General features: G+C 43.2%; 1 protein-coding gene across 1 annotated transcript in view; it reads right to left on the minus strand.

Moving 5' to 3' along the window:
* Window positions 1–18,076, minus strand: part of dag1 (dystroglycan 1) — a 114,144-nt gene that overhangs the window by 35,910 nt on the left and 60,158 nt on the right. Inside the window, exon 2 of the mRNA XM_055647802.1 lies at window positions 2,711–3,135. Coding sequence (XP_055503777.1) covers window positions 2,711–2,968 — 258 coding nt within the window. The 5' untranslated portion in view covers window positions 2,969–3,135. The remainder of the gene's footprint in view (window positions 1–2,710; window positions 3,136–18,076) is intronic.

Raw genomic sequence — 18,076 nt, forward strand, 5'->3', positions numbered from 1 at the left:
TATCAAAATGTCATGGGGAGGGAGAAAATAGAATTAATTCAAATTGGCAAGACTCAAAACAAAAGTTCCTAAGTAAAAAGGAGAGTAGCAAAACCAAAAGATGGTACTTTAGAAGATGAGATAGCAGAATTAACAATGGGAATTGAGAATGGCAGAGGTATTTAAGGTTTACTCTTTGCACTAAATACGCTGAAAGCATACAAAAATTAGAAGGGGCAGAAACAGGGAATGACAGACCATTTTATTTAATTTCAGTTGTCTGGTTAATGCTGAAATTCATTATTAATGAAGTGATAACATAATACCAAGAAAGCTAACACATTAGCACACAGAGTCAATACAATTTTATGAAAATAGTAGACCAAGTGCAGACCCGTTGGGTCTGCTCCCCCAACCAAAGATTCCACCACTCACCCGTTCCCCCAACGCAATATTCACCATTCACACATAGCCCCCAACTGCGCAAGCGCAGCTCATTTCTCCTCATCCCCCAGCACTCCCTCCTCCTCCTTTTCACTCTCCCACTTCAATCCCTAGAGAGGGGGGGGGGGGGGGGGGAGAGAAGAGAGGAAGAGGGAGGGGGGCAGGGGGGGGGGCAGCAGAGAGGGGGGGAGGGGGGGGGGGGTGAGAGGGGGAGAGGGAGGGAGGGGGGCAGAGAGGGAGGGAGGAGGGAAAGGGAGCTGAGAGGGAGGAAAGGGAGCTGAGAGGGAGGGGGGAGTGGGGGTCGGAGGAGGAGGGGGGGCGGGGGCTGGGGGGGGCGGGAGGGAGGGGGCGGGGAAGGGAGGGGGGCGGGGAAGGGAGGGGGCGGGGGAAGGGAGGGGGGCGGGGAAGGGAGGGGGGGCGGGGGAAGGGAGGGGGGGCGGGGGAGGGGGGGGGGGCGGGGAGGGGGGAGGGAGGCGGGAGAGGGAGGGAGGGCTGGGGGGGAGAGGGGGGGGGGGTGGCAGTGAGGGGGGGGGCAGGGGGGGCAGAGGAGGGAGGAGGGCGCGGGGAGGGAGGCGGGGGGCGGGGGGGAGGGGGGGCAGAGGGGTTAGAGAGGGGATAAAGATGGAGTGAGAGGGGAGGGGATGATGGTTCTCAGGAACTTAGACTCCACAGATGTGACTGGTGATGGTGAGTGGGGTGAGGGGAGGGAGTTCTTCTAAAGTCTACAATCAATTCCACTGACTTAAGAGCATTGAGCTCCAGGTTGTTGCGATGGCACCAGGACGCCAGCTGCGTCACTTCCTGTCTGTAGGCAGATTCCTCCCCATCCTGGATCAGTCCAATCGGGGTTGTGTCGTCCACAAACTTGAGAAGCTTGACAGAGGAGTCAGTGGAGGTGCAGTCATTGGTGTAGAGAGAGAGTAGAGGAGAGGGGAGAGTACGCAGCCTTGCGGTGCTCCTATGCTTAGGGAGAATGATGAGAAACAAGTATCCTATTTTGACAGATAGTCAATTTGGTCGGATAGTCGGCGACTAAATCATATTCCCCACCTGGTTTGCCGGGTGAGGAGGTGGCTGTGGACCTCCAGCAGGATCAAAAACAAGACCTGTGAAACCGCGGATGAGCTTCCAGCGAGCCAACGGCCATCCACACTTCAGTAGAAATTGCGATCACCGTCGTACATAGCATTGTAAGGAATGATGATAATGCACACACACCAAAATCCTACACTTCCAGCAGCTGAAGTCCGCAGGAACTGGAGGACAGAGATGCGTGGTGCGCCCTTCACAATTCCAGTTGGAAAGCAGCGCCACTGTGGCGCTAATGTTTTCAACGATGATTAATGAATTTTGACACAAACCATTTTTAATACATTCCATTATAGTCCCCCTTAGTTCTCAGTGGTTCCCCCACACTGGGTCCTCCTTTATTCTCCCTCTCGGCAGTCATCCCATTCTGGGTCCTCCTTTGTTCTCCCCACGGTAAATGGTAAATTAGATTTAAGGGTCACAAATTACACCTGCTCTCTTTTCTTGCATCCTGATCTCGTCTGCATGAATAAAACTGTTAATATTCATCATATCTCTTTTCTTGTAACCTACAAATAATTTCAGTAAATTAACAGGTGATTTATCCATTTTTTTGAGACAGGCAGTAGCTGTGCAACTTTTTGTAAACATCTGCTTGGCTGAACTCTGCTAAAGATGCCGACCTGAAATCAGAAGAAACAACTTGCTCCAATTAACAGGAGTACATTAAAACTGTACATTTGTAGTATGTGCAGTGTTTGATTTGAACCATCAGAGGGAGCAATCTGTTCAGCACTGTAAAAAGCCCTATGACCAAGAATTCAATCGGTTCAGAGCTGGCATCTTGTGTGAAGAGTGTATTAAAACCTCTATTTGGGATTGGTATGAGCACTAAAGATTTTTGTTTCTGATTGGTAAATTCCAAAGAAAGAAAAGTGGAAGTCAATTTCCAAAATCAGTGAAAAGGTGTCAAAGAATTCCTTTTCCAAGTCACATATCATCCTTCCTTGGACCTACATCTCCATTCCTTCAATGTCACAATCTTGGCATTTTCGACATAACAGCAATGTGGGAGTACCTTCAAAATATGGGTGGTGCAGTGAGCTGAACTTAACGTTAACACAAGCAACAAGGAAAAGGCAAAAACATTCAAGATGTGTGCGTATTGAGGGAAGGTAGGGGATTCTCATTGACTGAAGACAGGAAAGAAATTACAGTTTAATTACTTTTCAAATATTATACAAAATGAGAGATTTACCTTCAACACAGCATGGGCAGGTAGTCCTTCAGTTGGGATTCTCATTGCAAAGGCCCGGCTGATGTATGCAGAGCCATCAGGGACACTGAAGGTCACGGCAGGCGTGTCCTGCCCCAATACAGAATGCATGGAAGCCTCAATCTGGCTGTCCAAGTCTCTGATGATCTGCAATGGCTCATTCTGCCAGTGTGCCAATGTCATGGTCTCAAGTAACTCTAGAATCAACAGAGTCCTCCCCAGTCCGTGCAGAAGAAACATTTCCAAATCCACAATAGCCAAACTTCTTCAAAAAACGTAGAAACCGGGTTGATCACGAAGGAGAGAGAAAATAAAACTTCACAGCCACTGCGGTGATACTCCTAATTCAGATTCACGCTGGTCACAATCCTGTCACTTATCCTGGGCAGCTGACATCTGATAATAACCTGCAAGAGAATAAATTCATTATTGTTAGATGAAAACTATTTAACCTTGTGGTAGAATCCTGAACAAGGACATTTCTAAACATTACAGTTTACACTAGACAGTTTAGGGCTGATGCCAAGATGCACTCGTTTGTAGTGTACAGTAAGCTCAGAACATTCTCCCACAAAAGACTGGATGGAGGGGAGGGAGAAAGGGGGAGGAGGGACCATTAACATTTTAAGAACTGTTATTGAAGCAGCGATATCAGGGGTTGAATTCAGGTAGAACGGTTGGTTTGAACCACAGAACAGTCATGATCCAACTGGCTGGTGGAGTAGGCTTGGAGGGAAATGTATTCTATTAACTGCTTATTCCTGTTCTAATTTGCTTCGATTGGAGAAAAGAAATACATCTCGTTTGAAGCACAGGACTTTAATAAAAATTAAAAAAAAACCTGAATTCAAACCTCATTCACTTATTTCATGCTAAATATGCCACCTGGGGCACAAACTACCTGTGCCATTTAGTGGAATATCAGCCATCACGCCAACCGTTTACGCTCCAATGATACAGCCCAATGATAAATCTCTGTCATACCTTTGCACTGGTGCAGCCTTGCATTGCCGTAATGGACCAGCATGTACAATTCACAAAGTGCAGCTTCAAATTCAACGACAAGTTGTAACTTGAAGGTTCCACTCGAGGAAGATTGAGATGTTTACTGGATTCGTTTTGGCAAAAGAACACTCGTGGTCACATGGGTTGATTAATGGAAAAATAATACCCCAATGCCTGATTGCTTGCTGGTCTCAGTAAATCTTTACTCGGGGGTAGGGTGAAGTTGATCTGCTCACTGCGAGCCAGCAAAGAAAGAGGCCTCACTGCCCTTGTAAAGCTCACCATTTTGTTCTGTTATTATAGCAAAACAGATTTGAAGTGGGGAAGGAATGCCTGGGTATGGAATTTCTTTCAAGGGAATGGACTAGTACTCTAATTCAGAATAAGCTTTTTTTTCCAATTGAACCTTTGATGTGAACGGCACTCAATTGGCAATGTACTTTTCTGTTGCCTTCTCACATTTCCCAACAGGTGATTGCTTTCGATCAAGGTACCATTTTCTGACGTGCAATGAAACCCCAAGTTCTACATACCTACTCAAACCGATTGCTTCCTCATCCCAAGCCCCAATTGTCCTCAGTTTCTCATTGTGAGAATATTTCTTAAAGCAGTAATCCTTTTGTGAACTGTAGCATGTTAACCTATTGCTGTGTAGTATGGAAAACACTCACTGTGCCATTTTTTCTAGCCAACTGACAACTTTTGATGAATATTGAAAATATGACTTGCTACAGTGATTCCCATTATTCCCACATTCCACTTCTTCTCTGACATTTCTACATTAGATTAGATCTGAAGTGACTGCATCAAAGCAAGCTTTCATTTCCAGTCTTCTTGTGAAAGCTTCAAACAACTATTTCAGCCAAGTAACAAGTGAACTGTGAATGCCTAAGTGATCAGGCCATTGGGTCTGTCATTGGCAAAGTCCTCCAACACAGGCTGCTTCCGTGTCTCATACTGAGCCAGCATTAATCAAATCTATTGATTGTCAGATTAGTCAACAACTCCATTACCATTGTATCATATGATTGCCAGAATGGACTTGGTCTCACTGTATGACCAGTGTTCCTAATTTAAATGCGTTACAAACTAATAATGACATGCTCCCACAGGTAAAGGCACTCAGCATCCTGCTGTATAAATGACCCTAGGAAGTTTGGAAGTCATAATTGAATTTAACTGTAACAACATCTTCTCTGGTCTCCAAAGCTTACATTTGAACGGCCATTTGTGTTAAACCCCAATAATGAGCGTCAACACATCTCAACTCCACCAGCAACTAGCATCTTTAAACATTGCCAGGTCACAATCCACATCATATGTCCAACAAATAAAACTTCATTGTAGTCAGTGAATAAACTTCATTGTTACCATCCGTATTGCCCATATTAAATGTAAAAAGATTAAGCTACTGGGGAGAATATGCATTTTGAATTAAGCAAGTTATGCATTCTTTGGAAGGATTGAGATGATACTAGAGTGTGGTGACATTTTTTCATCAACTCAGCAGGTCAAGATTAGATATAACAGTTTAAAACTATGCATGTTAAGAGAAACCGCACAAACCAGCGGTATAACAGACCAGCTACTGGACCGTTTAAATATATTAGTGATATTCGGATCTCCGGACGCAACAGTGTTTCCAATCCTAGAGTTTATAAACAGTGAGTGCATTATCTGGACAGGCCTCCACGGTGCCCAGAATCGTGGTTGCCAGTCAGCCTGCAAGTAAGATTGTCGTCTGATTACTACGAGTATTGTCGTCTGATTACTACGAGTACTGATAACATTGATTATTATAAATTGATTTGATGTGTTATTGCATTAATTGGCATTTAAATCTACAGCAAGTAAGAATTTCATTGTTCCATTCCTGGTGCATATGACAAATTAAACACTCTGGATGCCTGATATCAATGGAGAGTATGAAATGTAATAATGTGATTTTCATGGACTGGGCAAGGTTTTGGCATGCATACAGAAAGGGAAAGTATTCAATTTTTGAGCTGTCTTTTCCAGCTCCAAAGCTTCATGCACATTCTAAGTCATCGGTTTCCACCCACTATTTAGACTTGGTGACTCACCAATAACTGTTCAATACAGTAGTGACTCAACTAAGAGATCAGCCCAATATTTCACAATGATATGTTTATTTTTGGATTTGATTAGTTGGCAAATGACTTTTTTTGGTGTCAATTAGCTACCAATTTTACACTGAGCAAATAAACGGGTGACAGTGTGTGAATGAGATATACAGACTATGTCAATGAATGGCACCATTCAATTTAACCACAAAAACTGATAGGTTCGAAAAGAACAAAATCAAATTGATAATATTGATATAATTTATGCTTTGGTATATGAAAATTCATTAGCTTCACCAGCATCTTGAAGGAAATTCTGACACCTTTTGCAACCTCCAATGCATAACTTGTCTCGATGTAGTGGGGTGACCTGGGTTCAATCTTAACTTCAAATGCTGTGTGGAGCATGCACACTCTTTCTTCAGGTGCCCCAGTTTCCTCCCATACAAAATAGTTTACAAGGTAATTTTTTTGTGCACAATTTTCATACCCAGGTACAAGATTCATTAGAACCTATTGTATATATGACACTTGTCTCTACACCACCTCCTTCACATCGAAGGTACCCCAGTATCTGCATTTCCTAGTCTACATTCAATTGGACATATTTCTTTCCCTTATGCATCCTATATAAGTGGTCTCCTCTCCCTGGCAGGCTAAAAACTGTTTTTGAAAGCTTATTCTTAAAAATGAATTTGCAAAATGTTTCAAGCCCCATGGCCTGTAAATTCATGCACTGCCTTTCCTGCCTCAATATCAAAGGCATGTAGCATGTTGAAGGTTTTAATGAGCTGGAAAAAAAAGGTTTTAAGAAAAAATTCTTAATGCGGAGAGTGTTGAAATATTTTGACAGAGGATATATATAACCGAGGGACCACTATGTCTATTAGGGGGTAAATAAAAATCAACACCTCATGAGACAGGCAGACTGGCAGTGCAGAGGTGGGATTAGTTTGCTGCCCTTTTAACAAGTAAAATGGACTGAACACCTTCAGTCGCACGCTTCTGAAACACCTGCGAACATCACACAGATTTTAAGGTGCTACAATACTGATTGCCCATATTGAGATTTTGTAAATTTTCTCTCATGTTCTGAAACGAGTCTAAATTCTTCAGAGCTTTCCCAAAAGCTCCCAATAGAATCTCCAGAGATATGACTAGCATGTTTGTGGGTGACACAAGGTTGGTGGTTCTGTGGATAGTGAGGTAGATTGTATAAATCTACAACTGGATATAGATTAGATGGAAAGTTGTGGGGAGGATTGACAGATGGAATTTAATCCAAAGTACAAGGTGACCCAAAACAATCTTTCCAAGAGAAACAGCAATTCACTTGGATTTGTCCAATCTAGTGCTTTGCATTTGCTGCTCACAATATGGTCTCCTCTATAACAGACCGAATGCAGGCCACAAAAATATAAATGGACATAAAAGTTGGCATAGAAGGGTTGGCCAGAGGGCTCATTTCTGGGATGTATAACGCCCTCTCCCACCTTGACAACAGAGACACTTATGTAAGAATGCTGTTCATCGATTACAGCTCAGCATTCAACACCATTATTCCATCAAAATGATCACCAAACTCGGTAACTGGGCATCGACCCCTCCCTCTGCAACCTACTGACTTTCTAACCAACTACCCCAGTCTGTGAGGTTAGACAAGACACCTCCTTCAACCCTCACCGGGAACACTGGCGTTCCTCACGGGATATAGGGGTGTGGCCTCTACTCCCTCTAAGGACTGACTGCACACCTGTACATGGTACTAACCAAGTATGCAGGTATCTCGCTCTACAACGGTCCTCTCATCAGCTTCACGATGAGCTGGCCTACTGCCAGCACCCAGCATGGTGCGCTCAACAACAACCTGGAGCCCAGAAGACCAAGGAGCTCATTGTAGACTCAGGAAGTCAGGCGGCACGCAACATTAACGGGACGGAGGTGGAATTATCTTAGAGGTGCTATCTCCGACCTGCATGGACCCACAATCTCTACCTACAATGCCTGAATAAAGAAACCATTATTCACGACATTGGTGCCTCTACATTGGTGACCCGAGCGTTCCTTACCAACGGTATATTTTGGATTTCATTGCAGAGAGTGGTGAAAATTGTGCCACCTGATGTCTGCCCAGTCTGCGGAGGGCGCCGACATCGCCACTGCTTCACCATGGCAACCATAAGGCGCTACTGTCCCTGCCGAACCCGAGGAACCGCACGTACCTCCTTGGCCCAAATCGTCCTGCATGTCGCTCTGAGGGAAGCCACATTTCTCCTCCACTGTACTGTACACTGCATGACAGCTGCTGCTGAGTGTACAGCACTGTAGCCCTCTAGTGGTTGCCCCTCAGCATCGAATCCTCGGCGACAGGAAGGAGTCACGGGATATAGGGGTGTGGCCTAGTATATAAGGACTGACCTCCCCTCTCTCTCTCTTCATGAGAGTGTCCTGCCACCCCAGCAGGAGCTCAACCGAGCCCACGAGGCAACAGAGAGACAGGCCATGACTATTATGTTAGAGAGTGCCGTGCCGTACATCTAACCTACAAGGCCTAAAGAAGCACATTGGGCCGATGGTGGCCCGGTTCCAAAACGGATATTTTGGATTTCATCTGGTGGTGGATGTCTGCCCGAACCTTCACGGCAATTCCTGTCCCTGGCCCTCGCGCAGCATGGATTTTGCTGCAGCAATTACAAAAATGGCCACCATTGCGACTGATTTTGCTGCAGCAATTACAAAAATGGCCACCATTGCGACTACAAAAATGGCCACTGTGGCGACTACAAAAATGGCAACTACAAAACCCTCGTTTTTATGGAGCTCTAACTGATTTTGTTATTGCAGACAGAACTACCAAACTTCACCGCCAGGCCACGTTTGCCAGCCGCTGGCCCATTCCTCAGACGTGCCTGCCAATGCCAGCCACGAGCCGGTTCCTTGGCATGCCAGGCAACGGCACCCCTGGTTCACACAGCTTCCTCAGCCACGCCTGCCTCCGCTGCCGCCTGTATTGAGACTGTGGAGCTTTGTAGCTTAGGGCAGGTAAGGCTTTGCTTTAATGCTTCAGTTAAAAAAAGGCACTTCTACCAGTGCAGTTCTTGCTCAGCCTAAATGTTATCATTGGGTTTAAACATGAAATGCCATATATTACACTCAATAATAGCTCATCCCCTACTCCTATTTCCAAATCCTTCATTTCCCTTCATCCTTTTCCAGATTCATCCCTCTGGCTTCACATTTCACACTTCTTTCCTTATCTAACACACTTTTCATCTCTAGTCATGGTCTCCATATCTGTTCATCTGCCAATAAATCTCTCACCTGTATCTACCTATCACTTGTCAGGCTTTGTTCCACCTCTGTCTTTTCCAGATTTCTCCTCCTGATCCATCCGTGCAAGGAAGGATCCCGATACAAAATTTCATCTGTCCATTCCTTCAGATGCTGCCCAACCTTCTGGGTTTCTTTCGTACTTTACAAATGCCGGAATCTTGAGCAAAAATCAAAGTCTCTTGTGCCTAATGGAATAATCTTTGCTGCTCCAAAGCACACAGAATGATTCTATTTGTAGTACTGCTGGCTGCTGCTCATGCTTAAGGAACTGCAGATGCTGGTTTACACTGAAGATAGACAAAATGCGAGAGTATCTCAGTGGGTCAAGCAGCATCTCTGCAGAAAAGGAATGGATGACATTTTGGTAGACACCAAATACTGAAGTAACTCAGCCGGTCAGGCAGCATCGCTGGAGAGAAGGAATGGGTGATGTTTCGGGTCGAGACCCTTCTTTAGACATTATGGATCAGAACTTCATAATTCACTCTGTAGGGTTCCAACCCAAAACATCACCTATCCCTTTTCTCAAGAGAAGTCATCTGACCCGCTGAGTTACTCCAACATTTTGTATCTACCTGCGTGCGCTCATGCTTCAGACACAGCTCCTTAGAATAGAGGATGACTTGCATCTGCTCATTTTGTGGGTTCTGAAATGGATAATGGAACCAAAATATGGGAATTGCAGGTTCTTCCACAAGGTGCCTTGAGGCAGGCAGACAGGCAGTTTGAGATGGTATGCTTGTTCCACTGGGTTTCTGTGCGTGCCCAATGCATTAACGTGATTTGAGAGACCATCCCAAATGCTCCTTCTCCACACTTAGTGATGATGGGCCAGATTTCCTGGATTTTATGGAGAGTCTTCCAGGAAGCTTTGAGCACATTTTCTGAATTAGTACTGTGTTGAACAGCTGCACTTCCTACGCAAGTGACAGTGTGGAATGAGAGGTCATTTGAGTGCGGAGGCTGATACATCTGTCCGTCCTCACTCGCTTTCAGCAGAAGTAACCAAATAGAATTTTGGAGGGACAACTTCCATCCTCGGGGCTCTAAGCCCAACTGAAACAGATTAATTATTGCTTTAGCTGGAAGATACAAACTATCACGTCTACCTCCTCAACGCTGCATGACCCTGGGGGACAATGCTGTACTAATCGAACCACCAGGGAGAGCCCTAAAATAATTATTTGGCATTGTATTTTTGTAAGCCGAGTACTTTGGCAAGTGAAAACAGCACACTAAATCACATTATACCTTCAACAGTAAACCTTCACTCGACTTGGCACTGAACAGGCATTTGATTCAAGATCCTCCCAGGGACTTGGAATTAAGCGTCTAAATACATTTTCATAGCCGAACGCAAGAATGCTCGACAACATTGCATGGAATCCCCATATAACATACACAATGCCTAGGTTGACAAAAAATTGTACACAAACTAATGAATGGTGAAATGAGCCATGAAACCAAAAAAATTAATCAAAACAAAAGACACTGCCTGAATGGAGCTCTGGTAAAGACTTCCCTCCCCCCCATCCCCTAAACCCGCAGACAAGTTACACATCAACATGAAAAATCATCTGTTTCTCCATATTCTTATCAAGCAGGATTGTCAACTGCAGTGGAATCAAGGGGGCTAAAAGAAGGCCTCCCATACTCCAATCAATTGGAGGGATCATGAATCATACATGAAAGGAGACCATTCATGCTTGTGTTGATTCTTTCCAAACAGTGCCCAATGGGCACCACCCTCCCTCAATTTTCAAGCAGTTTCATTTTCAAGTATTAGTTAATTCCCCTTGAAAGTTACTCTGGAACGTTTCACCAATCTTTCAGGCAGTGGGTCTCATTGCTCCAAAATAATGCTCATCTACCGCTGGGTTAACCAATACAGTTTTCACTTCCACTGTCCCAAAAGAGCTTTCAAGTCTACATTGAGTTCCAGTTATAGGTACCTGAAATGTTTCTTTAACTTAAATAACCCGATGCCTAGGACAGGATACATAGCCGAGCACATACTTGCTCGGTTTAATCACAAATTAGCTGGAAAGATTTCAGTTCTTATCCTGTGATCCCCAAAGATGAAAAGGTTTGAAAGGACTATTTCTGAGGAAAAGAAAAATATCCAATTTTTAAAGCTAAGCCATAAATTCATCATGACCTTTAGCTGACCTTTCAGTTCAAGTGTATGACATAGCCTTCCTTGTGTGCAAGATATTTTAATTTATAATATATATTTTAAAATGATTTCTTCAACATTGCCCTTTCCATCGTCCACTGGGGATTCAGGTCCAGGGCCCTTATAGTGCATCTCATTTATAAAATCTTTACCAGCCTTCCCTAACATTCACATCTTTTCAGGCTGCAATGAAGCTTTCAGGAGTGCAAACGTATAACCCTGCAAATCCCATTTGCTCGACAATAAAATAAAAATACTACATCCCAATGCATTACTCTCACATCCACATCCCCACCCCAATTCATTCAGTGACAAGAAAGGAGACAGGCTGACCTTTCCCACACACACTGTGTAGGTTGAGCATAAATCAGTAATGCTGCTCGATACAAGTCAAAACCACCAGCACAGGAATATTTTTGGCAACGTATCAAGACCATTCTCTACCAGAATCCACGGACGAGACTTTATAATGATATTAACATTATTCTATTAGCCAGTTACATTGCTCTGTAATCTCTCTTGAATCATCTATTGAAATCAATGGAATGGATCACTGTTGGACATTTCTCCATAAACCCCCCCCCCCCCCCCATTTCTTGCACTTCCTGCCCTAGTCTTGGCAAAGTTTGCCATTCCCATGGCCTCTTCAAAACTCTTATTGGAATGGAAGAACATCACTCTCAACTCTAAGAACATACAGCATAAATCTGTTGAATATCACAGGCCAAATACACTAAGCTGTCCTCGAATGGAAAATAAACCTCCTGGGTGGAGATACGACAGAACATTGGAAAATGGAGCCATAAACACATTGCAGAAAGAACTCAGCAGGTCAAGCAGCACCTGTGAAGGCAAACGTATGGTTGACATTTTGGGTGGAGACACTGCATCAAGCCTGAAGGATCTTGACTAAGATGTCAACCATCCTTTAATCTGTATAAGAAGGAACTGCAGATGCTGGTTTAAACCGAAGATAGAAACAAAAAGCTGGAGATAACTCAGCAGGACAGGCAGCATCACTGGAAAGAAGGAATGGGTGAAGTTTCAGGTCGAGACCCTTCTTCAGACCAACTATCCTTTAATCTTCTGGGTATCCTAATCAGAATTGAATACAGGTAGCTGGTTACCTAATGATCATTTCCTTATACGGTCAGAAAGGAACCATATAAACGCAATTTACATCTCCATCCCCCTCCAGGAAGGTCTCAGAACCCTCCAGTTCTTTCGTGAAAACATCCGCTGAGTTACTCCAGCACTTTGCGTCTATTTCCATAGATAAACGCAAGCTTTTCTTTGTTCTCAGTGATCATGAACCGTTATTTTAGTGTACGTGTAAACTGGAGCAAGTATGGTGATAATAAATCCTGACTTCATATTTCCATTATAGAGTAATATCTGATAACTGACCTTGCTTGGATATGAATGGCATTAGCTGTTGATATCAGACATCTGGCCTTAAAGAACACTTGGCCAGAAACAAAGAACATTTGGCAAAGTTTTTCATTGCTGAAGTGATGATACTGAAATTGGTTATTTTACATCACACTGCAAATGAAAAGGTTTTGCATTGTCAGCCCCTTTCGCATCAGACTTCACCCAAAGCACTTTGCAGCCAATTAAGTATGGTATGCAGGTAACCCAGCAACTAATTCACACAGCAAGATACCACTAACAATTGTTAAAGAGGGAACTGCAGATGCTGGAGAATCGAAGGTTACACAGAAAAGCTGGAGAAACTCAGCGGGTGCAGCAGCATCTATGGAGCGAAGGAAATAGGCAACGTTTCGGGCCGAAACCCTTCTTCAGACTGATCAGGGGTGGGGGTGGGTGGGGACAAGAAAGGGAAAAGGAGGAGTAGCCGGAAGGCTGGAGGGTGGGAGGAGACAGCAGGGGAGCTGAGGAAGGGGAGGAGACAGCAAGGACTAACAGAATTGGGAGAAGTCGATGTTCATGCCCCCGGGATGCAGACTCCCCAAACGGAATACGAGGTGCTGTTCCTCCAATTTCCGGTGCTGCTCGCTGTGGCCATGGAGGAGACCCAGGACAGAGAGGTCGGAGATGGAGTGGGAGGGGGAGTTGAAGTGCTGAGCCACCGGGAGGTCAGCTTGGTTATTGCGGACCGAGCGGAGGTGTTCGGCGAAACGATCGCCCAACCTCCGCTTGGTCTCACCGATATAGATCTGCTGACATCTAGAGCAGTGGACGCAATAGATGAGGTTGGAAGAGATGCAGGTAAACCTCTGTCGCACCTGGAACGATTGCTTGGGTCCCTGAAAGGAGTTGAGGGGGGAGGTAAAGGGACAAGTGTTGCATCTGCTGCGGCCGCAAGGGAAAGTGCCCGGGGAGGGGGTGGACCGAGAGGGAAGGGAAGAATTGACAAGGGAGTTATGGAGGGAGTGGTCTTTGCGGAAGGCAGATATGGGGGGAGATGGGAAGATGTGGCCAGTAGTGGGGTCACGTTGGAGGTGGCGAAACTGACGGAGGATTATTTTTTGTATGTGACAATTGTGTGATAATGACCAGATTAACTGTTTAGCAGATTGAAGGATAGATATTGGCCAGGATATTAAATAATATCCCTTTGCTCTTTCAGATTAGTGCTATGGAATCTTTACATTCTGCTGAAAGGACAGAGACCTCTGTTTAATATCTCACGACATACAGGCTCAAGTCTCCGAAATGGGAAGAAAACAGTCTAATTTCAGGGAGCAGTTAAGATCACCTGACACTGCCAAGTGAAATGACACAATTCTACTTGCACACATCTTCAAGATTGTGGATGACACAATTCCATCCCAGTTCTGTGGGTTCTAAGGTGTCTGATGAGCACCATGTGGGATCACAGGGAGGGCAAATTGTGATTAATGTGCTAGGTGAAGTGCTAGCATGGGGAGGGAGTGCACTCATTTCACCACTTACTCAGCTTCTGTGCACTCCTGATGAATGTACTCAGTGGCCTGCAAATTATCTTTCTCTACTTTGAGGTTCATGGGTCAAGAATTCTCATAAATCAGTACAGATATCACATTTTTTTCCCCAGTCTGAATCTTTTCAGCTGTCTAGTTGGTAATGTCTCGTGATGTTGCCTGCCTGAACACGAGTATAATCAGAGCTTCAGAGTAGGAGCTTTTAATTTGGAGACGTTAAAACATTGACAAGAGGACAGTGACATTGGTTCACTTATCCCATCATAATTCTAATACACCTCCGAGTCAGACTACTTTCTGCAGACAACCTAAACCACTGGAGAGAAGCCACCACTAGTTTGCAAATCCAATAGAAATACTGATCACAATATAACATTGAAAAACCGCATGCATCGCCTTGCATCCACATCCATAATAAAACAACAAATCACTGCAAACACAATAAAACCTAGTCATACAAGATTATTTCCTTGTTTTAAACAATGGCCTGACATAGACACAAAGGAACTTTACTTCAGTTTACTTAAAAAACAATGGTCAGTACAAAACCTGTGGTGCCTTAACGTCAGCTTTTCAGCATTTAGGATGCCCACCACTAGGTTGCTTAATCCAAAGGTAAGTTTGAGCTGAACTCATTAATTGAGCCTTATCAATTCAGAGAGCAACTAACTACACAAATAGTAAATGGAGATATAAATTGATTTGCGAGTTGCAGCTTTGATACTTTGCAATTTGGTATTGGTTTATTATTGGCATGTTTATCAAGATACAATGAAGAGCTTTGTTTGTATGCAATCCAGTCAACTCAGACTTTAATGCTTAAAATCAAGCCATACATAAAAACAGATATCGTAACGAGAAAAATACCAAGGTCAGCAATGAAGTAGTTTGGAAGATTGTTACTAAACCTTGGGTTATGGGATGACCATTCCATAGTATGATAACAGCAGGGAAGAAGCTGTTCCTGAATCTGGTGATACATGCTTTTAAACTTTTATATCTTTTGCCTGATGGGATAGAGTAAAAGTGAGAATGGCTGGGATGAAAAAGGTACATTATGCTGACATCTTTCTCAAAGCAGTGTGAAATGTTGATGCGGTTGATAGTGGGGAGGCTAGCCAACATGGACTACGTTAGATCCACAACTCTCTGCAATTTCTTTCATTCCTGGGCAGAGCTGTTTTCAAACCAAGTTGTGATGCATTCTACAGTGCACTGTAGAAGTTATGTCATTAGAGGCATGTTGAGCTTTCGTGGCATTGGTGCACTTTCCTGACTTGGAGAACTTTGTATCCTGACATGGAGGAACAAAAACAGAGCCAAAGTGTTGGGGACTTGGATTAACATTTTACTGATAAATAACTACTTGTAAACCATGTTTTCTGGCAGTCTGAGGATTAAAATCTCCCAGGTGACAGTTTCATCACATGCTGTGAATGCTAGGTGAGTTACTGGGCACATATTACCTATTGATACAAATATAGTGGAGAGATGCCCTTTCAAAATGATATTGTGAACAACAATAAAATTTTGCAACTTATACTAGAGCTGCGACAAAGGTTTGTCACCAACAAACTTTAATGCAAAGGCTTCTAAAATATCATAATAACCATAAATGTCAAATTAGTAGCATTTTATAAATGAATTATTACATTTCAAGGTGGAAGGAGGATATTCCAGAGCTCGTGACCAATTAACTAAAGGCCTAGCTACAAAATACAGAGCTGCAAATAACAGATTAGCAACATGAACCAGATACCATACTAGAGAAGAGCTTGAGAGAGTTGGAGGACTGGATAACTGCAACGTTCACTTCTCGCACAACATCTATCTTTTAACAACATGCTGCAATGATAGACCTTTTACAGTCAGTCAGAATGTTGTCAGGCATTGGAGGTATCCGAGACTGGGAACAAAATCTGTAATTATTACTCAGGACAATATAAAAAATTAACACCATCACAATCCCCTCAAAGTTAAGGACACTTTAGTAATGGTGCAGATCGTGTTTCACTGAGGTGGTTACCTTGTACTTGAACAAATCTTAATGCTAATTCTGGAAAATCTTGGCAATTTCACTGGCTAACTGTGCCTTTTACTGGGTTCAAACTCCTGATTGCACATCATGCAGTATCCATTACTTCTATGCCATTCACATATTCACCTGCCTACGACACGAAAAATATATTCTCCTATTAAAATATTGTGCTAAAATAATAAGTTTCTTTATATTTAGAACTCTATGTGTTCCCATAACTTTAAAACAAACTGCAGATCTCAGAAGATATGGATGTATATCCACTTTCCCTCATTTGTTTTATACAGATCTCCTTTCTTTATAATCAGTTTAGAAAATCATACAACCCAAATCAATTTATACATGTTATCCAAAACTACTTGAATTTTTCAGTAATGAGATGATAAAGCAATTTGAGTGAATGACTGGGTACCAGCTGGAACTGTTTTTGTTACAGCCTGCATAGAGATGGTGGTTATTAATTAGCCTAAGAGTACAACTCCAATGATCTGAATACACAAGTTATTTAAGTGGTGATTTACGCTCCCAACTGGGCATGCCGACAATGTGACCTTCGGGCAGGAATAGCATCTTAAATAACTTCTCAATAATTTTAGTCCGTTGCACGAATGAGAAAGTGTATTTCTTTATTAAACCTCTGAAAATGAAAGAAAGCAGACGGGTAGGTGTTAACTCTTTCCATCATTAAACAGAAACCATATCTCACTCCTTGAAGGCCTCCCACCCAAGTGTGTCTATTTACAATACTGCACACAATAATGTGACAAGGGAGGTTACATTTCAAATTCCTTCAACAAAGTTGACAGGCACTTTATTGAGTTCATGACTAACAAAGTATCAACAAAACATATAAGAAAAGATAGCACATTGATGGCACATTTCCAAAATGGCATCAGAATACACAAATACATTTTGTGTAACGGTTGTCGCATGGTGTCCACCAGTGAACCTGGTTGACACAGTAAGTGCACGTATTTCTTATTCCGTTCTATGTTAATGAATACCACATGGAACAATAAAATTGCAAACACCGTTTCCACTTCATTCATCTGATCGTGTAGTAGAATACCGCATCCATCTGAGTGGACACTGCAATGCTCGTCACACGTCATACACACAAACGTACATTGCGGTGGACACTAAAAGGTTTGGTGTCCGAGAAAATGAACCTTACATTATTAGCGAAAACCAAACATTTTCACCAATGTGATCTAATTACCTTATGGATTTGAGCTATATCGATGGCCCGATGATTCGTCAGAAGTTTGATTTGGGATGATTTTTTAGTAAGTAAAATGTCTCCGTAACTGTCGTTGTGGAGCTTCTGGAAGTTGACACGAAGGAATGAAGTTGGCGACTTGGTCCATATGAAAGGTAAACAAGAGACTGTTTCCAAATTGAAGATTGGCTCAGTTTCTTAGTTTTGGTAATCAATTTTTTTAATTGATTTTAAAAAGTCGGAAAATATATCACAAACGGTCGTTGTGTTTTTGACACCACGATGTTTTTGATATGTTAAAATGGAAAATAAGGAAAAAAATTAACTTGTTCAAAAATCGCTACCGTTACCTCGCTGGGATTTTGAAAAGCATTAAAGGTTTGGAGCCCCCAAGGTTTAATTTACGGAGGTACTGACCCCGATAAACGCCGTTGTGACAATGGACACCAACCACAACGACCGTTACGGGATCCTTGTGATGCGGAATACCAGACACGTTACCGTCTTTTTCTCCTGGATCATTCCCTAGATCATTATCAAAACGTATATGTATGAGGGGCCATATG

This window comes from Leucoraja erinacea, chromosome 16, assembly GCF_028641065.1.
Source record: "Leucoraja erinacea ecotype New England chromosome 16, Leri_hhj_1, whole genome shotgun sequence".
In the NCBI taxonomy this organism is placed as follows: Eukaryota; Metazoa; Chordata; class Chondrichthyes; order Rajiformes; family Rajidae; genus Leucoraja; species Leucoraja erinaceus.